Source organism: Hemiscyllium ocellatum, chromosome 30, assembly GCF_020745735.1.
Source record: "Hemiscyllium ocellatum isolate sHemOce1 chromosome 30, sHemOce1.pat.X.cur, whole genome shotgun sequence".
NCBI classification, from domain to species: domain Eukaryota; kingdom Metazoa; phylum Chordata; class Chondrichthyes; order Orectolobiformes; family Hemiscylliidae; genus Hemiscyllium; species Hemiscyllium ocellatum.
The window spans coordinates 47,472,941-47,498,468 of NC_083430.1; the positions used below are offsets into that span (position 1 = coordinate 47,472,941).

General features: G+C 43.8%; 1 protein-coding gene across 2 annotated transcripts in view; it reads right to left on the bottom strand.

Moving 5' to 3' along the window:
• The window catches only part of nkain1 (sodium/potassium transporting ATPase interacting 1), a 573,165-nt gene that overhangs the window by 11,726 nt on the left and 535,911 nt on the right, over positions 1-25,528 (bottom strand). For both annotated transcript variants that reach the window (XM_060847488.1, XM_060847489.1), the window contains one exon: positions 19,395-19,476. In XM_060847488.1, coding sequence (XP_060703471.1) covers positions 19,395-19,476 — 82 coding nt within the window. The remainder of the gene's footprint in view (positions 1-19,394; positions 19,477-25,528) is intronic.

Below are 25,528 nucleotides of genomic sequence, written 5' to 3' on the forward strand. Positions count from 1 at the left end.
TCTGAGTGTGGAAGTTGGCTTGTGTGCTGTTATGAGTCCTAAGGGTCGCAATAGTCTGGCTGTCAGTTCTGAGACGCTCCCGACGTATGGTAGTGTGGCTAGTCCTTTTGGTTGTGGCATGTCCTCGTTCCGTGGTCTATCTCTTAGGCATCTGGTGATAAAGTTGCGTGGGTATCCGTTTTTGGCGAATACCTTGTAGAGGTGTTCCGCTTCCTCTTTTCGCAGTTCTGGTGTACTGCAGTGTGTTGTGGTTCTTTTGAATAGTGTCCTGATGCAGCTTCGTTTGTGTGTGTTGGGGTGGTTACTTTCATAGTTTAGGACTTGGTCTGTGTGTGTTGGTTTCCTGTGTACCCTTGTGGTGAATTCTCCGTTGGGTGTTCTCTCTACTAACACATCTAGGAATGGGAGTTGGCTATCCTTTTCCTCTTCTCTCGTGAATCGTATTCCTGTGAGTGTGGCGTTGATGATTCGGTGTGTTTTTTCTATTTCTGTGTTTTTGATGATTACAAAGGTGTCATCGACGTATCTGATCCAGAGTTTGGGTTGGATTTGTGGTAGGGCTGTATGTTCTAACCTTTGTATAACTGCCTCTGCTATGAGTCCCGAGATTGGTGATCCCATGGGTGTTCCGTTGATTTGTTTGTATATCTCATTGTTGAATGTAAAGTGTGTGGTGAGGCACAGGTCTAGTAGTTTAAGTATGCCGTCCTTGAGGAACACCTCTACAAGGTATTCGCCAAAAATGGATACCCACGCAACTTTATCACCAGATGCCTAAGAGATAGACCACGGAACGAGGACATGCCACAACCAAAAGGACTAGCCACACTACCATACGTCAGGAGCATCTCAGAACTGACAGCCAGACTACTGCGACCCTTAGGACTCATAACAGCACACAAGCCAACTTCCACACTCAGACAACAACTCACTAGAACAAAGGACCCAATAGCCAGCACGAGCCAAACCAACGTAGTTTACAAAATACCATGCAAGGACTGCACAAAACACTATATAGGACAAACAGGAAGACAGCTAACAATCCGCATTCATGAACATCAGCTAGCCACAAAACGACACGACCAGCTATCTCTAGTAGCCATACACTCAGACAACCAGGAACATGAATTTGACTGGGAAAACACTACCATCATAGGACAAGCCAGACAGAGAACAGCCAGGGAATTCCTAGAGGCATGGCATTCATCCACAAACTCCATTAACAGACACATAGACCTGGACCCCATATACAAACCACTACAGCTGAAACTGACACCCGGAAACGGCAAGAACATCCATCAACAGACACATCGACCTGGACCCCACATACAAACTACTACAGCTGAAACTGACACCCGGAAGCGGCAAGAACAAACCACTATAAATACCGGAAGAAACAGCAAAGCAACGCTTCACAGGAGGCTCCAATAGCACTGATGATGTTCCCTAGCCAGGGAACGAAACGCTTGCAGCAAAAACTTCCAGCTCGGCGAACAGAACCACAACAACGGACACCCGAGCTACAAATCTTCAACCAGACTTTAGACATGGCTTAGTAAGGTCAAGTCACCATAGTCTGAGACGATCACACTCTCTTTGGAGAGAGACTACTGAAGGAGGTTTTGTAGTGATTGCAATAAGGTTAGCCGGGTAGTCCTCATTTGTATATGAGTTTCCTGACTGGGGCTGTTAATCTGGTCCAATCAGGGTGCCCTGGCCGACAAACATAAACAAGAGTGTCAGAGGTTCTGTTCACTCTGAGATCTGGCTCTGAGGGCCTGGCTCAGTATCAAGGGCTCGACACGTGTAAGTAAAGGGTGACTAGCTGACAGGGTGCCAACCTCTGTGAAGCTAAGGCAAACGTGTAGGGCAGCAGATGAATGGGTGAGAAGGTAAGATGGTGGTAAATTATTGAGTGAGTGTATGGTTGCAAGTGGGAGGGTGGAGTGGCAGGAGGGGAGATGGGTTATTGGTGAGTACGGAAGGTCAGGTTTGAGTGGATTTTGGGGATAGGTTGGGATGGAAGGGGAGTTAAAACTGGACAGAGATCAAGTTTACTGGAGTCATGGAAATGAGTCAGGACAATGTTGCAGATAGGAGTGGAGGGGTATAGATGGTGAGTTTGTCTCAGATGTACAGTCACTTTCGAGTTAGAACTGGTTTTAATCCATCCAACCTTGCCTTGGTAATTATCCAGACAAGAAAAGCAGAGAATTTTCTAAAGTCCCTGATTGCAACTCAGTGCTGGAGTCTTCTCTACAAGCCACAGACACTGGCGCATCAGAAATGTAAACTTCCTGGGAAATGTCTGCATTGTCACTGCCCATTGAAGTTCTGAAGGGTCTCTACATGTATTTTGCAGGGCTAGGAACGTATACCTTCGAACCCATTTCTAGTACATAAAAATAGTAACTGTGAATAAGAGCCACATGGTCAATGTATTAGCTCTCAGAGGGAAACAAAAATAAACAGGGGTGTCAGAGGTTCTGTTCACTCTGAGAGCTTGCTCTGAGGGAACTGGATCAGTGTGAAGGACTCTCCATGTGTAAGTAAAAGGGGACTTGCTGACAAGATACCAGCCTCTGTGGGGTTACTACACACTGTGTCATTGTGTGTGAAAAATAAGTTCTACACAGCTGCAGGTAATTTGGGGAAAAATATAAGCAAAAGAAAATGTACACGTTGAGTCATCATGATCCAGTTTTGTCAACTCTAGCCTAAGTAGGTCACATTTTTTTCCCTTCTAAGGCATCCGCCCACCTGGGAGAAACATCCAAGGACTAGGCCCAAGTTTCCTGCTTGGGGCTGTTCATCTAGTCCAATCAGGGAGTCCTGGCTGACAGATAAAAACAGGAGTGTCAGACATTCTAACACTCTGAGGGCTGGCTCTGAGGGAGCTGAATCATTGTCAAGAACTCTCCAAGTGTAACTAAAGGGTGACTTGTGACAGCCTAGATGGAGGTACTTCAGTGGTGAGAGGGGAAAGCACACTCCTGAAGAAATATGCTTATCTTTGTGTTGGAGTAAACATTTCTGGCATCATGCCATTGTTTGGGAAGTTTGATTCCTTTGATTCTGCTGTTAAAGATTTAACTCAGTATGTGGAAAGAATTAATGGGTTTCTTTCTAGGCAAAAGACACTGGGGCAGATGAAAAGTGATGAGTAATTCCCCTGTCCCCTTGTGGACCTGTAGCTTTCTGGGTTATAAGGAGTCTAATATTTCCTGAGGTATCAGACACTAAAGTCTTCCAAGAGTTGATGGATTTATTTAAGAATATTATAATCCCAAACGTCCTCTAATTCTGAGTCACTATCATTTTTACACAATTTGAAAAAGGCAGTCAATATTGGGATTTTTGATTAGGTTAAGACAAGTGGCAGAACCTTGTGACTTTGGTCTAACCATTAATTAGGTGCTGAAAGACTATATGGTACATGAGATTAATGTTGTAACCCAGTGAAAGCGCCTAGTAGCTGAAACCCAACTGGACTTCAAACAGACACAACAGCTGGCTTTATCATCGGAAGGAGTGGCAAGTGAAGCATTTGAGTTACAGGGTACTCTGATGGAAGTGGATACCTTCGCCAGTCTGACTGAGCTTGGGGAGTACGACTTGAGTGAAGGCAATTGCATTGTCACACTCAGGACAGATCCTGAACAGAGGGACTCTGGGTCAGATAGAGTGGTGGACATGATTTATATGAACTTCAGTCAGGCATTCAACAAGGTTCTGCATGGTAGACTGGTTAGCAAGATTAGATTGAATATATATATATATCAAATGGAAGAACTAGCCATTTGGATAAAGAACTGGCTCAAAAGTAGAAGACATAGGTTAGTGGTGGAGGGTTGCTTTTCAGACTGGAGGCCTGTGACCTGTGGTGTGCCACAAGGATCAGTGCTGGGTTCATTGCTTTTCGTCATTTATATAAATGATTTAGACGTGAACATAGGAGGTATAGTTAGTAAGTTTGCAGATGACACTAAAATTGGAGGAGTAATGGACAGCAAAGAAGGTTATCTGAGAGTACAATGGGACCTTGATCAGATGGGCCAATGGGTCGAGGAGTTGCAAAGGAGTTTAATTTAGATAAATGTGAGGTGCTGCATTTTGGAAAGGCAAATCAGAGCAGGACTTATACACTTAATAATTAGATTAGATTCCCTACAGTATGGAAACAGGCCCTTCAGCCCAACAAGTCTACACCGACCCATTCCCCAACCCAAATTTACCTCTGATTAATGCACCTAACACTATGGGCAATTTAGCATCACTAATCCACCTGACCTGCACATGTTTGGATTGTGGGAGGAAACTGGAGCAAACCCCCACAGACACAGGGAGAACGTGCAAACTCCACACAGAGAGTCACCCAAGGTGGGACTCGAACCCGAGCCCCTAGTGCTGTGAGGCAACAGTGCTAACCACTGAGCCACCATGCCGTACTGGGGAGTGTTGCTGAACAAAGAGACCTTGGAGTGCAGGTTCTAGTTCGTTGAAAGTGGAGTCACAGTTAGATAGGATAGTGAAGAAGGCCTTTGGTATGCTTTCCTTTATTGGTCAGTGCATTGAGTATAAGAGTTGGAAGGTCATGTTGTAGCTGTACAGGATATTAATTAGGCCACTTTAGGAATATTATGTGCAATTCTGGTCTCCCTACTATTGGACACTGTCTGATCACCAAGAATAATTTTCGCTGCTAATAGCAAAGAGCTGAAAATGTCAGTTAATTAATTCAGTATTCTGGTCTCCTTCCTATCGGAAGGATGTTGTGAAACTTGAAAGGGTTCAGAAAAGATTTACAAGGATGTTGCCAGGGTTGGAGGATTTGAGCTACAGGGAGAGGCTGAACAGGGCTGGACTGTTTTCCCTGGAGCATCAGAGGCTGAGGGGCAGCCTTATAGAGGCTTATAAAATCATGAGGGGCATGGATCAGGTAAATAGGCAAAGTCTTTTCCCTGGAGTGGAGGAGTCCAGAAGTAGAGGGCATAGGTTTAGGGTGAGAGGGGAAAGATATAAAAGGGACCTAAGGGGCAACTTTTTCATGCAGAGGGTGCTGCCTGTAAGAAATGAGCGGCCAGAGGAAGTGGTGGAGGCTGGTACAATTACAACTTTTAAAAGGCATCTGGATGGGTATATGAATAGGAAGGATTTAAAGGGATATGGGCTAAATGCTGGCAAATGGGAGTAGATTAGTTTAGGAAATGTGGTCAGCATGGATGAGTTGCAACGAAAAGTCTGCTTCCGTACCGCACATCTCTATGCCGGTTTGACTCTATGGCTGCCTGAGTGAAACCCTAATCAAATACCTTAACGTTCTTCAGGAAAGTCTTGGGACTATCAAAAGGGCCAAGGCCATAAGGAAACAATTTCACCATTCTGCAAGACCCAGCCAGTGTCATTTGCCTTACGGGCAAAAGTAAAGGCAGTAATCAGGAGGCTGGAAAGTGCAGGAATCATCCAACCAGTGCAGTTTCTAGAATGGGCAGCACTGGTTGTACCAATTGTGAAAGCCCAATGGGTCGGTCTGCCTTTGTGGGGATTTTATACAAACAGTGGGAGAAATGACCAATCCCTCACAAAGCTGGCAGGGGGCGCTGTCCTTCACGACGTTGGCCATGAACCATGCATACTTGCAAATGCAGTTAGATGAGGATTCCCAGAAGTATGCTACAATTAATGCCCATAAGGATTTATACCAATATATGAGTGCCATCTGAGGTATTGTTAGCCTGTGCAATGTTTCTGTGAATGAAGGAGCACATTTTACAAGGTCTACCCCAGCTCGCCATTTATCCAGACGACATGCTAATAACAGAGAAGACCAATAAAGAGCACTTGGAGAACTTGGATATAGTCCTTGGATGTCTCGCCTAGGCGGAGCTATGTCTTTGAAGGGAAAAAGGTGTGTACCAGGCACCCCCAGTGACCTACTTAAGCTAGAGAGTTGACAAGACCGGATCATTATGACTCAACATGTACATTTTCTTTTGCTTATATTTTTCCCTAAATTACCTGCAGCTGTGTATAATTTATTTTTCACACACAATGACACAGTGTGTAATAACCCCACAGAGGCTGGTATCTTGTCAGCAAGTCCCCTTTTACTTACACATGGAGAGTCCTTCACACTGATCCAGTTCCCTCAGAGCAAGCTCTCAGAGTGAACAGAACCTCTGACACCCCTGTTTGTTTTTGTTTCCCTCTGAGAGCTAATACATTGACCATGTGACTCTTATTCACAGTTATTATTTTTATGTACTAGAAATGGGTTTGAAGATGGGTTCCTAGCCCTGCAAAATACATGTAGGGACCTTTCAGAACTTCAATGGGCAGTGACAATGCAGACATTTCCCAGGAAGTCTACATTTCTGATGTGCCAGTGTCTGTGGCTTGTAGGGAAGACTTAGCACTGAGTTACAATCAGGGACTTTAGAGAATTCTCTGCTTTTCTTACCTGGATAATTACAAAGGAAAGGTTAGATGGATTAAAACTAGTTCCAACTCGAAGGTGACTGTACATCTCAGATGAACTCACCATCTACACCCCTCCACTCCTATCTGTAACATTGGCCTGACTCATTTCCCTCAGTTTGACTATCCCTAAACGTCCACTCAAACCTTACCTTCTGTACTCACCAACAACCCATTTCCCAACCTGCCACTCAACCCTCCCACATCTTCCCTTCCCCATCCACCTGCTGCCCTACACGTTTGCTTTACCTCCACAGAGGCTGGTATCCCGTCAGCATGTCACCCTTTACTTCCACATGGAGAGCTCTTGACAGTGATCCAGCTCCCTCAGAGCTAAAGCTCAAAGTGATCAGAACCTCTGACACTCCTGATTATCTGTCAGCCAGGGCTCCCTGATTGGACCAGATTAACAGTGCCAATCAGGGAAACCATATTCTACGAGCTCCACCCAGCTGACCTCATTACAATCACTACACAATGTACATTTTAAAAACTACAATCCCACTTATTGCTAATTATCTTCAATCTAAATCACTTTGCTCACCACCATTCCTCAGTTACTCAATCAAAGCCATTCAAGATTTGGAACACTTCAATTAAATAACCCCTTAACATTTTGTGTTCTATGGAGAACAGTCATTCCACAAATGTAGCAGCCAGTAGGGAATCTCTCTGCTCAAAGGGACACTGTTTCTCTGTAGGTTTCCAAGCCTAATACTGGTTCTCCAAGAAGAATAAAGGAGACAATTGGACATCAAAAAGGACAAGAGTTCTGCAGATTTAAATGAATTCTACTCAATGATTTAACACTCTGTTTGGCGAGGACTTCAAGTACTCTGCAAGTTACAAATTAATTACACGGTACTTTCAAAGAATCTGAGCTATGTGATAAGTTAACCTCTTATCTGTAAAATAATGTGTAAGTAAATAACATTGAAAATATTAATTAAAATATAATTGGTGGGATTGCAAATTTCACTCTTCTGCTCTCTTTGCAAAGCTAATCAGAGCTCTCAGCTCATCCTCTCTCTGTTGAACTTGTTATCCAGTTCTCCAATCCAGGGAACACACTCTTCTGCAGATAATAGGATGACAAATTGTTCATCCTAATCACTTTGAGATGCAGCAATTTGCATTAAAAGTGCTGGAGGTTATTAAAAAAAAATGCTTTTTCAAATAGATCTAATGTTTTTAACGTGTTGTAAAACCTGGAAATTCAATCAGCTGGAATGGAGGGGATTTGGGGGCCAGGGGAGCTAATGTAACCAACCAGTGAACTCGGCACTTGTGTAGGGAGGGCTAGAATTGGGGTGGAGGGGCCACTCATGGTGAAATATTGGTATCTGGAATATTAAAATTATATTGTGCCACTTCCTTGAGGGTTCAGGGCAAGAGTTGTTGAATGTACTTTCTCTTTAGGAGGGTCCAACTTTGAGGGCTTTGTGAATACTGTGCGCACTGTGTTGCGATTCTACGCCAGTTTACATTCTGGACACGCGGTTGGTTTTTTTAAAAAAATTAAAAATCCTACAGTGTGGAAACAGGCCTTTTGGCCCAACAAGCCCACACTGACCCTCTGAAGAGTAACCCACCCAGACCCATTCCCCAACCCTATTACTCTACATTTCCCCTGGCTAATGCACCTAACACATACATCCCTGAGGTTTGCTGAACTAACAAAAAAAAATCAAAGAACCGCAGATGCTGGAAATCAGAAACAAAAACACGTTTCTGGCAGCATCTGTGGAGAGCACACAGAGTTAACGTTTCGGGTCCGGTGACCTTTCCTCAGTGACCATTGAGAAGAAGGGTCACTGGACCCGAAATGTTGTGTCTGCTTTCTCTTTCTCCGTAGATGCTGCCAGACCTGCTGAGTTTTTCCAGCAACTTCTGGTTTGGTTTGCCGAACTGTTTGTTTCATATCTTGCAATGTGTTTGATCATTTGAAATGAAGTGACCCACCGAGTTGATTAATCTCTGATGGTTGCTTAACTATTTGATCATTATAGGGGTGCTACGTGGTTTCAGATCAGTCCATCTGAAATGTTCTGAAGCAGGCAGTTAGGCAGTTCTTCCCTAGTTCCACATCCACCTTGATGACAGCTTCCCAACCAGTTCCCTCCACCTGCCCGTGTTTATTGTGTTTTCCCTTCCCCCGCAATGCCATGATTTGTTCACGTCGTTACTGCTCCTTGTGCTCCTGTCGCAATGTTGATACTGTGACTCATTGCTCGCGGCCGCTCTGAGGCCCATTTTCCATCACTTTCTTTGCTCAATGATCGTCTTCAGCGTTCCTTCCAACTCCACCCTCCCCCCTTCTTGCCTGTGAATTGCCCTGACCTGTCCTCTGCTGTTGTTCATGCCATTGGTTCTGACAGTGAGTGAGTCTGAGCTAATTACAGCTGCCCCAATCTTTAGAATCATAGAATGCCCCACAGAGCGGAGCAGGCCACACCGCTGCTCAGAAGAGCATCCCACCCAGACCTACCATAGCCCTATGACTCTGCTTTCCCCATGGTTAACCCAGCTAGCCTGCACATTCCTGGACATTGTGGGCAACTTAGTGTGGCCAATCCACCTAATCTACACATCTTTGGACTCTGGGAGGCAACTGGAGCACCCGAAGGAAATCCATGCAGACACTGGGAGAATGTGCAAACTCCACACAGTCACCCAAGGGTGGAATCGAACTTGGATCCCTGGTACTGTGAGGCAGCAGTGCTAACCATTGAGCCACTGTGCCTCCCTTTAATGGAGTCTGCCATCTGGCTGTGGGAGAACTTTGCAATCTCCTGCTCCAAGTCAACGCAGAGTCTTTGGAGATCTGAAAATTCATAAAAGGCAGAGCAGGCAGGGCAATGAAAAGCAGAGGCTGGCAGTAGGAAGGGTGATGAGAGAGAGGACAGTAAGCTCTTCTGGTCAGAGAAAATCCAGGGAACACTTAAAGTCACATGGCATCATGGCAACAAGAGATGGAAGGAAGTTTTCTGGGATATTTTATTGTAAAAGGGAGGCTGAAAAGGAAAATTGAACCAGGAATCCTTTCTGAAGTCAATTTGCTCACAACATCAAGAAGAGGAAATTAACCATGGCTCAGTGGATGAATCCACACTCAGTTTGAGTCATCAGCTCAGCCGATCCTGTCACAAGTGGAAGGAGAGCTTGAGGAACATTCGGATCTGGAAGATGATGAGCCAAACAAAGAACTCCACCAGGGTCAAGATTTGAAAGGGCATGAGCCTGTCACCAGTGCAGTGTGGACAATGGTGACCATGCCACTTGGCTGAAATGTGCTGGTCTGGTGGGGGAGACTTTGCTGAAGTATGGTTCAGAACATGCCCAAGAGTTCACCAGCCCAGAGATCAGAACCAAAGAACATTTTCGATGAGTTAATAAAAGAAGGTACTTGGTAATGGAAAAGAAATGTATCATCAGTGGCTTCAGTCTTTCACAGTAAAGGACATTGTGTTTTATCTCTGTTACCATTTGTTTAACGGTACCATGAAGGATCTCCTCTGGTGTAGTGATTGTGTCCCTACCTCTAAACCAGGAGGCTGGGTTCATAGTCCCACATCTCTGAGCAGGATGATTTGAAAATAGCTGAAGTAGTGTGATTTTTGTTATCACTTTTTTTTCTGATAAAAGTTCAAAAGAGTGGAAAATATGCATGTTGTACTAACAGTGACTGACAGGGATCTGAGAACATCTGGAGAATTTTCAAAAATGGAAAAAACTTGAATTGTGATTGAAGTCCAAAACAGGGGTTGATGAAAAAAAAATTGTGCCTCATTAAACAATGAGTGACGAATTGGAAATAAATTCTGGAGCAACTGATTGTTTTAGTGAGAGTTTTTCAAACATGGAAGCTGACCTTTCCGGGAATAAAGAAAAACTGCAGGCTCCTGCTCATGGGAACTTCGTGAATTTTGTCAAATATCTACCTTTGTTCTTCCCTGTTGTGCATGATCATCTTTATAAACAAAACAGACAAAACACATGGGAATGAGACCCAGAATGGACTGGTTCAGCTCTTATCCAACCCTGAGGATAATATCATAAGATCTCTCGTGTTGCCAAGTACTTTTCAGTCACTGTAGATTGTAGACCACATTGAATAAATGATTGTGACCATATTCATTTATGGAGATAACTGCAAACACTGATCATTGGGAACCTGAAAGAAGAATGGAAGATTTCTTTGAATTTGTATCACTGACAGAGACAACTCGTGTTCATTGAGAAACCCCTTACCACTTAGAAAAGATGCTATTTCCAAATGAAAACATTGGTAGTCAAGGCTATGGTAATAGGAACAATACGAATGTGATAAAATAATGGTGTCCAATGAAGAATTTGGGATAATAATTTACAAACTTTGCTTGCTCCTTGCAGTTTGAATTTGGTTTCCACTGATGCTGCCGAGTGTCATTTGCAGGTCATGGCTTTCTTTCACTGAGTACAACATGGTCATGTGCGTTTCTCAGCTTTAATACATTATTGGGAAGTTCTAATGACCATGTGCTTAAGCTTACAGTGAAACCACTGAGCAAATTAAACAGAGAAAAGTTGCATTAATGCCTTCAAACTGGTATTTTGGGTGAAGTTCACTCCTCTGTCAAAAATGGCACATGTTTAGATTCCCTATAGCATGGAATCGGCCCAACAAGTCCACACTGCCCCTCCGCAAAGTGACCCACCTGGACTCATTCCCCTACCCTATAGGCAATTTAGCCTGGCCAATTCACACCTTTGGATTGCAGGTTTGTTCTCTCAAACACAGAGAGAATGTGCAAACTCCACATAGACAGTCACCCAAGGCTAGAATCAAACCGGGTGGGGGGGTCTTTGGGGCTGTGAGGCAGCAGTGTTAGCAACTGAGCCACCATGCCATGCCAAATGTCATGGTTGTGTTTCCCAGAATCGTCTGAGATGCCTCGGGTAAATTCACTGCCATCAATCCTTCTCATCAGTATGTGTGTAAGTTACTGATACCAAATGGGGAAGGATGCTGACACCAAGTCATTGGCAGAAGATAGCTTCTGTCTTGATAAACAGAATAGGCTCATTACGTAGGATTTAACAACTAGTCCCATTACATCTCAGCTACTTGATAGCCTCTTGTGAGACCTGAGAGCAAGTCAATCGCTACAGCATTCATTTTGACACTGGCAACTGGTCCTGCAGATTACAACTGGTCCTTTCTCGCACAGAATGGTTAGCCCCACCAGATTCAGTAACCTATACCTCCCAGGAGTGGAGCTGATCTTTTTTAAAAATTCATTGAAGGGAATGAGGGCGATGCTGACCAAGTCAGCATTTATTGTCCGTCCCTAACTGGTCAGAAAGTCAACCACATTGCTGTGGGTCTGGAGTCACGTGTAGGCCAGAGTAGGTCAGGATGGCAGATTTTCTTCCCTGAGGGACAGTAGTGAACCGGATGGGGTTTTGCTGACATTTGACAATAGTTTCATGGTTATCATTAAGTTCTTAAATCAAGATTTTTATTGAATTCAATTCCAAAATCCAAATCCAGGATTCAAACCTGGGTCCCCAGAGATTAACTGAGTCTCTGGATTAACAGTTGAGTAATAGTACCACCAGGCCATCCTTGCTCCTCATGGTGTCAGTTAACCCTTTCAGTTACTTCCTATCAAATTCAATAGATACCGGTTTTAGGAATTGGAAAGCTTGGGAATTTCAGAAATTATTTACCAGGATGTTGCCAAGAATGGAGGGTTTGAGTTATAAGGAGAGGCTGGATAGGGCTGGGACTTTTTTCACTGGAGTGTAGAAGGTTGAGAGATGACCTTATAGAGGTTTTTAAAATCATGAGGAGTTTATATATGGGGAATGGCAGGTGTCTTTTCCTTAGGATGGGAGATTTTAAGACTAGGGGCATATTTGTAAGATGAGAGTAGAAAGCTTTAAAAAATACATGAAGGGCAGCTTTTTAATGGAGTGGTCCACATACAGAATGAACCCCCAGAGGAAGTGATGGATGTGGGTACAGTTACAATGTTTAAAAGACATTTGGATAAGTCCATGAATAGGAAAGGTTTCGAGGGAGTGCAGGGAGGTGGGTCTAGTTTAGTTTAGGATGATGGTCAGCACGGATGGGTTAGACTGAAGGGTCCGTTTCTCTGTTGTATGACTCTGACTAAACCTCTTCACTATCAGATGCATGAGATCAATTTTGCCCAAATTGAAATCTCCGAGTACTTTATCCACAAAGGAATGTCAAACAATATCTCACGAGCCAGTGCACAAGCTCTTGGGTTCAGGCTTGTGGCTTCTCTTGTTGTCTGGCATGACATCCTCTTTGAGACTTACCTGAATTATAAGCAACTTTAGAGGATGGAATTTGACATACATGATGCTTTTAAACAAGTGACAGAATCCAGGATGTTTCTTAGATACTGCAGGAGAGACAAAGGTCTTAAATGAACACACGGGGGGGAGCTTTGTGTGGATGTGGAGATTTTGGCATTCTTTGAACCAGATCTGGTCCAATGTAAGAGAAAGAGGAAGCAGCTCATGAATCTTTTCAGGCATGTCAAAAACTGACATATCGAACTTTCAATTATAAAGAGTTTTCTTTTGAAAGAAAACATAAAGACAAAGATAACTGCTGATGTAAAATCAGTGAGTGTCTGGCAAAGCTCTGAGAGGAACCCTGGAATGTCCCACTGAAGGTGCCAAGGAACTTCAAATAGCAAACCTTTAAAGGCAGAGATGCAATTCAAATCAAACAGGACAGGGATCCCATGTGGCTACAGAGATCCGCAGGAAGCCATTTCGTGCAGATAATGTCCTAAAGTGCAAACACGTTTGTACTTTACAAATCCAGGATGATAAAAAAAGGGATTTAAAATAAACTGCAAACTCTGGTCTACACGTGTTAACAGGAGAAAATGAGGACTGCAGATGCTGGAGATCAGAGTCAAAAAGTGTGGCACTGAACAGCACAGCTGATCAGGCAGCATCCGAGGAGCAGAAGAGTCGATGTTTTGAGCATTCTTGATGAAGGGCTTATGCTCAAAATGTTGACTCTCCTGCTCCTCAGATGCTGCCTGATCAGCTGAGCTTTTTCAGTGCCACACTTCTTGACACTGCATGCGTCAATAGGCTGATGTGTAAGTACAGACAGCCATTAGACACACAGGTAAGGAAAGGTCTTTACTTGCTCTGAATGCTGGAAGCCAAGTAAAACAATGAAATCAAAGTCAAAATGTCAGCAGGACATAAGACTGTCAGCTAACTGTTTTAAAATATAAATGCATTTGCATTGGGAAAGGTATCCACGAGGAAAGGGATCCTTCTTATTTCAGCTTATTGTGAGCAACCGAGAGGGGGATTAAATTCAGAAGAGAGGCCCCTTCACCTCTCCCCCCTTGGGATCCTAACCCATTTGGGGGGTTTCCCAGCTGGAAGTGGATCCAACTGGGGATCATCACCCCAACAGCAGCCATACCATGAGCTTATTCAGAATCTCCAGGGAAAATTCGACAGGAATTTTTATTTGGCAATACATCAAGCAGAGATACAATCAGTGGAAGAAAAATTCACACAGACGTCTCAAATTAGTGCTGTGTTTGGCTTCCTCTCTGATATTCACAGTTTGCAAAACAGCAAATCAGAGCAGATTATGGAACACTGCTTGAATCTGCAGGAGGCCTTAAAACATGGGAATTCCAAAGGTGTGAGTGCTTCAGATTGGTGAATCAGAGCTATTGCGAAGTGTGCATCACCACAAGACACTTTGAATGTTGTGTTTGATGAAAAGCTGAGATCGTGTGCCCCAGCTTGATGTTCGCGCTCTGCATCATCTTGACCCTTCCTGTTTCTGTGACCAGTCGTCAATGAAATGTTTCCAAACAAAGGTTGACCAAAACTTACAATTTGTTCCTCTATAAGGTGAGAAAAAGTAGCTGGACCTTCCACGTTGCTGAGAGAAATTGAAATTGCACAAAGGAAACATTTTAAGGAATTTTTTTTGTATTTACCAAACAGAAAATGCAAAAAGTTATATTTGAAAGTTTGATCAACTTTGTTGCGGGGAGATACATATCATGTCAAGTGAGGTATATTACACACTTCTTCGCATTTACTCAGTTTAACTAGATGTCCAGTTTGTGAGATGTCATGAGTATGGGTCCGATTCCCACACCGGCTGAGGTTATCGTGAAGGACTCTCCTTCTCAACCTCTCCCCTCGCCTGAGGTGTGGTGACCTCAGGTTAAACCACCACCATTAGTCTCTCTCTCTCTCTCTCTAATGAGACAGCAGCCCTATGGTGCCCTGAAAAAAGGCAACTTTTCAGTGTATGTATGATAACTTATGAAAACAATGTGAACGGACAAACAGAATCACAATATTCCCTATTTTCTTGTAAAATGTTATTCATTTATAAATATAGAATATTTATTCTTCCCAATGTAGAATTCAGCTATCGAATTCGAGCATCAAACTCCTGCAATGGGAGGTGTGGTACAATTACAACATTTAAAAGGTATCTGGATGGGAATATGAAGGGGAAGGGTTTAGAGGGATATGGGCCAAGTGCTGGCAAATGGGACCAGATTAATTTAGGATATCTGGTCGGCATGGATGAGTTGGACTGAAGGGTCTGTTTACGTGCTGTATATTTCTATGACTCTATGACTCTAAGTTGAAGCGTTCACAAAGCTCCCGGGATCTTGTGAGGTGGGTCCAAGTGTCACAAGAGGGGTGGGAGTGTAGCCAGGGAATCTAGTGAGCTGGAGAGGGACTGTGGTGATAGAAACAGCATAATTGGGAAAGGGGTAGCAACTGAAACAAGAGCTGAGGGCAGGCTGTGGGTTACACTCACCCATTGTTTAACAGACTTCAGTGGGTGTGGGAGTATAGAGTGCTTTACTGTATTCATCTGGTAAAGTGTAACGTGTAGGCTTGGGGGCATTAGCTTTAAGGCATGTCTGGGTGACTAACAATTTTGACCTGGCCCTGATAGGGTGAATTCAGTGAGATCTGAAAATTAACCTCATCCTGTTGGCGTGCCACATCAATGACTCTGAAATTACAGCTCAATAACAGGCCATTCAGCCCATCAAAATGATGCTCTGATAAGCACTAATTTGTCACGTTTCCTTCTTACTCTTTCTTGCAGATGTTCTTATCCAGGTTCTCCATAAATGCTTCAACCACTCTGTTCCAGATTCTCACCACCCTCCAGCTCAAGAGGTTTCTCCTGAATCCTTTATTTGATTTGTTGCTGACTAATTAATATTTACAACATTCACCTCCACCTCCCCCAACCTACAGGTGGAAACTTTCGCTGATACTTCATCTCTCTTTGGTCCGGAGAGTTCATTGATATGGCATGGCACTTGGGATAAGCATTACTCCAGCTTTCAGCAGACTGCAGTGAAAACTGGAGGGAGAGCCACCCTCAACAGCTCTCGGACACTTTCAGAATGAGCGTAGGGAACTCTAGCCAGAGCCACCAGTGATCAGAAGATAAGAAGAATGTGGTGAGGAGATAATGTTCTTCCCTCTTCTGCAGCTACCAATGGCTGCCAAGTGATCAGCCTAGTTTTGTACTACCTCAGTGTACGCTGTGCACTCTCATTTATAAAACCAAGAGCCATTCAACTGAGAGTATTAAAGAGAGATGAAGGAAAAGAGAAAGAGATGGAGAAATAAGAAGCTGGGTTCATACGAGGAAAGAAATGAATGCTAGATTGGGCAAAAGAGAGAGGGGGTGCACATAGCTTGAGATACAAGAAAAATCCAACTCACTTCATATTCAAGAAATAATTTCATGTTACCGTTTGCTTGAAATGATATGTATTATTCCAGCTTTAGTTAAAATATGGTAATTTATGCACAAATGTTGATGTACATGCCTACTCTGTTTCCATTCTTTAAAACATTATGCATTTCTTAAATTTCTTTCACAATCTGGCACAAACTTTCTATTCCCTGAAATTAATGTCAAAGATCCACCAGCTTTGCAATATCCTGTTTGAAAAATGCAGCAAAATTGTCTTATTTTAGCAAACATGTAAGAAAAGCCATGCAGACCTTACAAGTGGAAAGGGCCTTTCAATAACTCAAAAGGATTAAATATGTGAACTGAATTTTAAGTATGTTATACAGTGGAGAAGGATTCAATAAGTATTCAATGGTTGCAATATTTAATAATAAGTAGTAATTGTAACCAGTGGTTGGGTAGCGTGTGTCAGTCTGGGTGAACTGTGAGCCAGACTCCCAGTTAATTGAGCTTGTTGTACACTGTAACAGAACACAATGATCGAATTCATAGAAAATGGGAAGCGAGGATTGTTCTTACAGTGAAACAGGATAACGGGGTGGGCAGGGTGGATTTAACTCATTTATTCAAAGTTCTGAGAGATTTTGATGAAATAGACTGGGAGATCCCCCTGCTTCTACTGGTGAGAGGGTTGGTAATCAGAGGAGAGAGATTTAATATAATTGGCAAAAGTCGATAGGAACAGATGAGAATTTGTTTTTAAGTGCACCAAATTATGATCTGGAACGTTCGACCTGAAAGGTGTCCTAGAATCCTTATGGTGCAGATAGACACCATTAGGCCCATCAGTCTGCACTGGCCCTCTGAATAGGCTCCAGACCCAACCTATCCTCCTAACCTTGCATTTACCATGGCTGATCCACCTAGCCTGCATATCCCTGATCACTCATCCAGAAGTCACTGTACTCTGTTATGTTTAGTACCTGAGCATCTCTCCGCTCTCTCTCCCATTGCCTGAATAACCTGCCCCCGGCAGGATTCTAGCTCCACAGGCCATCACCCCAATTGTCAGTCAAGATCCCACTCTCTGCATCCCAAGTTACCTCATTAATAGAGAGTTGGGGTAGGAGTAGTACAGTGGCTGAGTGGTTAGCACTGAGTTCGATTCCACCCTCGGGCGACTGTCTGTGTGGAGTTTGCACATTGTCCCCGTGTTTCTGTGGGTTTCCTCCCACAGTCCATAGGTATGCAGGTTTGGAGGATTGGCCATGCTAAATTGACCGTAGCGTCTTGGGATGTGCAAGCTAGATGGTAAAATCATGGGAGATGCAGAATTGTGGGGATAGTATGTAAGCGGGATGTTCTTTGGAAGTTCAGTGTAGACTAGATGAGTCGAATGCCCTCTTTCTGCTTTGTAGGAGTTCTAAGGATGAATACTTGAATTTGCAGGGTGCCTTTGGAAGGAGCAGGGAATGAACTAAAGGGGAAGTTAGATAAGTACATGGTGGAAAATAAGATTCGGCTGTTCAGGTAAGATGACTTAGAGAAAGGAGGAGAAAATGCTGGAAAATCTCAGCAGGTCTGGCAGCGTCTGTAAGAAGAGAAAAGAGCTGATGTTTCGAGTCTAATTAACCCTTTGTCAAAGCTAAAAAAATAGGGAGAAATAGGGAGGTATTTATACTCGGGTGAGAGAAGGTGAGTCACATAGCACTGGTTCCAGCCCTGGTCATTCACAGCTCCTAATCTCCCTATAATCTCTCTATGCACTGTCATTATCACCTCTTTATTGCTACCTTTGCTTCTGGAGCCATGACTCACCTTCTCCCAGACCTGCTGAGATTTTCCAGCATTTTCTCTTTTGGTTTCAGATTCCAGCATTCGCAGTAACTTGCTTTTATATTAGAGAAAGGAAGCTGGAGATGAGTCAAAAGGCCAGAATGTACCATTTGGGGAAAATGGTCTGTTTTGGAGCTGCACGTATATCAACATTGAGAATAGGAAGGTTTAGATGCTGTGTCATTATTTTTAATGCTCCTGCAATCTTTCTTGCAGGTTGCCTGAGGCCATTTCACTCTCTGAGATCTCAGGGTGAGTTGGCCACATTGGCCACTGGCCAACCACCGACGCTGCACCCTCCGCACACACACACCCCTCCCCCCAACCCCCCCACAACACCAACACTACCCCCACCTCATGGGAGGGTCAGCCCTGTTACCTGAAACAAATCATTGCCACCATGTGACCTATTCTGACAGCCTGGGCACTGGGTGAGGATTGATGATGGATTTTCCTCAGGATGCCTTCCTCATCAAATCGTCCCAGGGGATATCACAGAATCAGTGAATTGTTACAGCATAGAGGAGTCCATTTGGTTCATCATGCCTACACCAATTCTGTCTCCTAGTGCCAATCTCCTGCCTATTCGAGATCTCCATTTCTATCCAAATAACGTTCCAACGCCCCTCTTGAATGTCTCAATTGAACCTGCCTTCACCAGGTTTCCATGCAGTGCATTTCAGACCCTAACTACTCACTGGGTGAGAAAACTTCCTTCTCACATTACCTTCACTTCAACATCATTTTAAATCTATACCTTTCATTATGAGCAGAAACAATGTCTCCCTCTCCACTCTAACTAGCACATGATTTTGTAAACCTTGATCAAATCCCCTATCAGCCTTTCACTTTCCAAAAGTCCCAATTTCTTCAATCAATCCTTGTCACTGAAGTTCCTCATTCCATCCATAAATCACCCCGCACCCTCTCCAGGGAGGGGTGTGGAGGCGAGGGTGAGAGCTCGTGACATTATGTCTATGGATGCAGACTCTGCTCAGTTTGGCCACCAAGCAGAGGAATGACATCTCCGAACCCAGCTCTCTGCCTACGCTTGTGATTACAAGATTCAAAGCTCCACACAGCTCTCTGATCTCTGGCTTTTCCCTGAGAATGGCAATTAGCAGTAGCTAGCACACTGAAACAAGTAATAATATCAAAAACATTTTCACAGACAGACATTAAGGATAAAGTATGGAATATTATCCCTGGAATATCAAAGGAAGGTCTAAGTGCTGGAATGAAGTGCTAGGGAGGAAAGTAAGACAGCAGCTTGGATTGAATTTGTGGGGAGGTGTGCAACGTTACCTTCAGCAGAGAGTGAAGCACTTACGTGTACAGAGGCTGCAACTGTAGGTGAGAGGTCTTTTGTGGGGCTTGGTAGCCATAGGAATCAAATCCTCCAATGAAATCAACTGAAAACAAAAGAGAAACAATGACTATGTCTCAGTGTGAATAATTAATTGTAATGAGCGATGCTCACCTTTATATCTTTCGGTTACATTCTATAAATTTCCATTTTTCAACTAGTTCCAATTGAGGTGCGGATGCCATCCGATGCCAAAACCCCCAACCCCAAACCAAACTCTTCTTTACCCAATATGACCTGAGCATCATGTCCTTGCTGATGGAGCTTACTGCCCACAATCTGAAGTTATTTTGGGGCAGTGACTTAAAATAAATTCTGGGATTTACATATCAATCAATCTGAACCTGCACCTCCATTCTAACTGATTAAAGGTTTATTAGCCATCTAGGTTTGTTCAATGCTTTTGTATCAGTTGTACGACCCTTTTATCTTTTACTACAAGTTCAGTGTCCAATGTATTCTCTCTCACTGAGGAAGGAGCAGTGTTCCGAAAGCTTGTAGTTTTAAATAAATCTGTTGGACTATAACCCGGTGTCATGTGATTTTTGACTTTGCCCACAAATCAACTGTTGCCTTGTCCAACATTACAACGGTACTTTTCAAAAAGCATTTCATTTTCAAATGCTTTGAGGCATCCTGAATCCATGAACGGTGCAGCATAAATGCAAGCCCTCTCGGTGTTTTCTTCAGCACACACAGTTGTTGAAGAGAGCACTGGAAACCTGTTGCTCTCAGTTAGTGTCCATTGTTGGCAGCCCTGAGAAACAGCAGCAAGCTTTCCTCTTGAACCCCAGAGGTGTAGCCTTTTGATACAACTGACTGGGTTTGCTAGGCCATTTCACAGAGCATTTATGAGTCAACTGTCTACGTGTAGGTTTGGAGTCATATATAGGCCAGACTACACGTGCCTGAAGATACCCTTCTGTCTAAAGTTCCAAGGAGTGATGGTCACCAACAATATGTCCTGGTCCACCCACATTGACGCTCTAGTCAAGAAAGCACAACCACATGTCTACTTTCTCAGGAGGCTAAGGACATTCAGCATGTTCATGAAGACAGTTACCATATTTTACAGATTCACTGTTGAAAGAATCCTACCCGCATGGATCACAGCGTGATATGGCAACTGCTTTTCCCAGGACCAAAAGAAACAACAGAGTCATAAACACAGCCCAGTCGATCACACAAAGCAACCTTCCATCCATTGACTCCATCTAAACTCCTCATTGCCTCAGGAAGGCAGTCAATATAATCAAAGACTCCTTCCACCTCCGGTTATAATCCCTCCCAACCTCGTCCATTGAGCAGAAGATACAAAAGCTTCAAACATGCACCAACAGATTCAAGAACAGCTTCTTCCACACTGTTATTGGACTCCTGAATGGACCTCTCAAATCTTAAATTTAGTATTGATGCCACTTTTGGTGCACCTCCTTTGAAACTGTAGTATTGTGTTCCTGGCTCTGTTCTATTAACCTCATGCACTTTGCATGATATGATCTGCCTGTTCTGCAGGTAAAACAGAACTTTGCACTGAACTAGGTACATCTGACACTAATAAATCAAATCAAATCAAACCAAGAACAAATAAAGAGTGTGAACCAACCATTTGGACTTTTACAACAAGCTGACAACTAGTTTGTTCTTTTTCATCACTGATGACAGCTTTTAATTTCCAGATCTCTTCAACTGAGTTCAAATTCTCAAATTGCCATGATATGATTCTTTAAATAATTTGCTCAGATCTCTTTTTATTACCAATCCAGTGACCGTTAGCAGCGTCAGCATGCCAACCAATCAGCACCCTCTTCTCATACTGTATAAATTGTGGGTCCCTTCCAACCTTGGCTTTTTTCACATTAATCCTGATGAGTACAAGACAACAAGCTTCCATTTTATGCCTCGTTTCATAAACAAATTCATTTGGCAATCATTTGCAGTTTGTGGGATCTTATGTGCACAAAATGGCTGCTGATAATGTATTTACATAATCACACGTATAGAGTTAGCTATTGCTTACAAAAGGGCTTTGAAATTTTTTGACTGAAGAGATGAAAGTCCCTTTTTTACGTAAATAGGGGTTAATGAAACAGGGAAGTCAATGATGGGACCCTGGGATAAGGTTTTGCTTTGATTCTCCACCCCTACACTCCCCACCCCTGAACAGGAGAATATCGGATCATTAGCAATGAGAACTTCCAGGGTGCAATACCTCCTGCAGCTCTGTAAAGAATAGCAGTGTTGTTGGAGGAAAATGCAGCAATATTTTGGAATGTGGCACCAAATGTTCCATCAAAATGAGAGTGCATGGACAAGGCTGAATAGGAGCAGTGGTGTGGATGTCAAGAAATTGTACTCTCCCCTCAGGGGAGAAATAGGAGTGATGTGATCTTCAATGAATCTTGATCTTGAATAACACTGAAATGTGCAACGCAACCTTGGAACCTGTTTCTTTTCTTAAAAGTATTCTGTATAAACAAGTGATTGTGACTATACTTGATACAGAGATACCGGGCAGCATGGTGGCTCAGTAGTTAGCATTGCTTCCTGACAGTGCCAGGGACCTGGGTTCAATCCCACCCTAGGGCAACTGTGTGTGTGGAGTTTGCACATTCTCCCTGAGTTTGCGTGGGTTCCCTTCGGGCGCTCCAATTTCCTCCCACAGTCCAAAGATGCGCAGGTTAGGTAGATTGGCCAAGTTAAATTGCCCATAGCATGGGATGCGTGGATTAGCCACAGGAAATGCAGGGATATAGGGTGGGGGGAGGGGTGTGGTCAGTCTGGGTGGAATACTCTCCGGAGGGTTGGCATTGTCTTGTTTGGACAAACAACCTGTTTTCACATTGTAGGAATTCTATAGAACAAGATCTAAATTACAGAATTCCTGCAAGTGCAGCATTGGAGATGCCAACAACATAGGTCCTCTCATCATTTAGAATTGGGCTTTCCTGCACTCATCCCGATGGTCAGCGCAAAGTGAAACATTTTGGCATACAGTGAAAATCCATTACAATGTGGACTTTGGGGGTCGGCAAAACAAGACAGTGTTCCAGTTGGACCCAAGATTGATGATCCCAAGCTGAAGCAAAGAAACATGAAAGAGAAATGTATCATATTTAAAGATATCAATTTATTTCATTACTTAAAATATAATTGATGACTAAGGTTTTATTTAAAATATTTAGGATATATCTATAACAAAATCATATTTAAAGTTGTTCAATATCTGCAGGATTTCATTTTGTCGAGAATTTGAAGGCCTTGAGACCTTTGATTTATAAACGAGTTTGTGTTATATTAAATGTCATGATAATGGACATTCACTGCATCTCTCTTTTCAGCGACATTCAAGCAACCTGATCTAATAGATCTTTGCGCAGGTCTTGCAATTTCCTTTTCAGCTTTAGCAAAGATGTCAAAGATTTACCAGGATGTTATCAAGAATGACAACCTCCCAGTTATTTAGAGGAACTGATGTTCATTGTAGCAGAGAAGGTTAGACAGAGCTTTGGTAGAGGTCTCCAAAATTACGATAGGTTTTTATGGAGAGGATCAGGAATTCTTTATTGCACAGGCAGCAGGGATGGTGATCAGTGTCAATGGAGTTAAAATGAATGACAAAAGGTACAGTAAGTAATTGCAAAAGCTAATTGAAATAACTGCATAGAGCCCGGTATCCTATCGCCAACTCACCCTTTATTGATATGTGCACAGTACACTGACTGCGGCCCAGCCAGCTCAGAGTCAGTCCCCTGAACTGAGGAGATTTGAAAGCTCGACACATTTTTTATTCCCTTTTTAAGAAGGCCCTTTCCAAGTTTTGAGAAGATTTGTAGCTGAGGTTGAGGTTCTGGATGTAGGTTTGCTCGCTGAGCTGGAAGGTTCATTTCCAGACATTTCATCACCCTACTAGAGTAAGCAGTAACTTGATTGCAGGTGCTGGCAGGTGGGACTAGATTGAGTTTGGATATCTGGTCGGCATGGACAGGTTGGACCGAAGGGTCTGTTTCCGTGCTGTACATCTCTGTGACTCTCTGACTCGATAACAGATCCTGCAGGATGTTGACAGACCGGATAAGAAAAAGATGTTTCCTCTTGGGCATGAACATAGAAGTAGGTGTCGCTGTTTAAAAATCATCCATTCAAAACAGAGATGTGGCAAATGTTTTTCTCTCAGAGGGTCTTGAGCTCTGTGGAGCAAATATGGATTGCAGATGCTAGAGATCAGAGTCAAAGAGTGTGGTGCTGGAAAAGAGCGGTCAGTCAGGCAGTATCCAAGGAGCACAAGAGTCAACACTTCAAGCATAAACTCTTCATCAGGAAAGAGCTCCTGTGCTCCTGGAATTCTTGGCTAGCTCATTTGGCTGGATGGCTGGTTTGCAATGCAGAGTAATGCCAGCAATGTGGGATCAATTCCTGCACTGACTCAGATTACCAAGGAGGGCTCTCCTTCTCAATCCAACCCCTCAGGTTAAACCACCACCAGTCACCTCTCGAATCAGGGAGTAAAACTATGGTATCTTCACCTTCCTGAAAGGATGCTGGAAGCAGAGTCCTTTAATATTTTAAAAGCAGAGATTTTTGCTAAGCAAAAGGGTGGAAGGTTATCAGGGTGGATTTGAAATTATAATCAGATTAGCCATGATCATGTAAAATGATGGTGAAGGTTGAAGGGGTCGAATTGTTGACTCCTAGTCCAAGTTTGTCTGTACGGGGAGAAATGAGGAATATTTTTTACACTCTTTTGTCACATAATGGAATGCACTGACTACAAGGCCGGTCTGGATAAAGCAGGAACAGGATACTGATTGTGGATGATCAGCCATGATTGTAATGCATGGTGATGCTCGCTCAAAGGGCCGAATGGCCTACTCCTGCACCTATTGTCTATTAAACATATTAATCTTCACAAGGAAATTGGTTATAAATTTGAAGGAGGCATGTTAGCAGGTTTCTGGGGAAAAAACATTGGAGTGTGGCTAATTGGAAAGGACCCAGAACAGGGATGATGGCTGAATGGACTAGAGTGGTGCTGGAAAAGCACAGCAGGTCAGGCAGCATCTGAGGAGCAGGAAAATCAACGTTTCGGGCAAAAGCCCTTCATCAGAAATAGAGGCAGAGTGCCTGAAGGGTGGAGAGATAAATGAGAGGAGGGTGGGGGTGGGGAGAAAGTAGCATAGAGTACAATAGGTGAGTGTGGGTGGGGATGGAGGTGATAAGTCTGAGAGGAGGGTGGGAGAAGTTAGCAAAGAGTACAATGGGTGAATGGGTATGGAGATGAAGGTGATAGGTCAGAGAGGAGGATGGAGTGGATAGGTGGAAAGGGAGATTGGCAGGTAGGACAAGTCATGGGGACAGTGCTGAGCTGGAAGGTTGGAGCTGGATTGAGGTGGGAGAGGGGGAAATGAGGAAACTGTTGAAGTCCACATTGATGCCCTGGGGTTGAAGTGTTCTGAGGCGAAAGATGAGGTGTTCTTCCTCCAGGTGTCTGGTGGTGATGGAGCGGCAGTGAAAGAGGCCCAGGACCTCCATCTCCTCAGCAGAGTGGGAGGAGGAGTTGAAATGTTGGGCCACGGGGCAGTGTGGTTGATTGGTGCAGGTGTCCCAAAGATGTTCCCTAAAGCGCTCTGCTAGGAGGCGTCCAGTCTCCCCAATGTAGAGGAGACCACATCAGGAGTAACAGATACAAACAGTGCAGGTAAAACTTTGATGGATGTGGAAGTCTCCTTTAGGGCCTTGGATGGAGGTGAGGGAGGTGGTGTGGGTGCAGGTTTTGCAATTCCTGCGGTGGCAGGGGAAGGTGCCAGGATGGGAAGGTAGGTTGTTGGGGGCGTGGACCTGACCAGGTAGTCACGGAGGGAACGGTCTTTGCGGAAGGTGGAAATGGGTGGGGAGGGAAATACATTTCTGGTGGTGGGGTCTTTTTGGAGGTGGCGGAAATGTCGGCAGATGATGTGGTTTATGCGAAGGTTGGTAGGGTGGAAGGTGAGCACCAGGGGGATTCTGTCCTTGTTACGGTTGGAGGGGTGGGGTCTGAGGGCAGAGGTGCAGGATGTGAAAGAGATGCGTTGGGGGGCATCTTTAACCACATGGGAAGG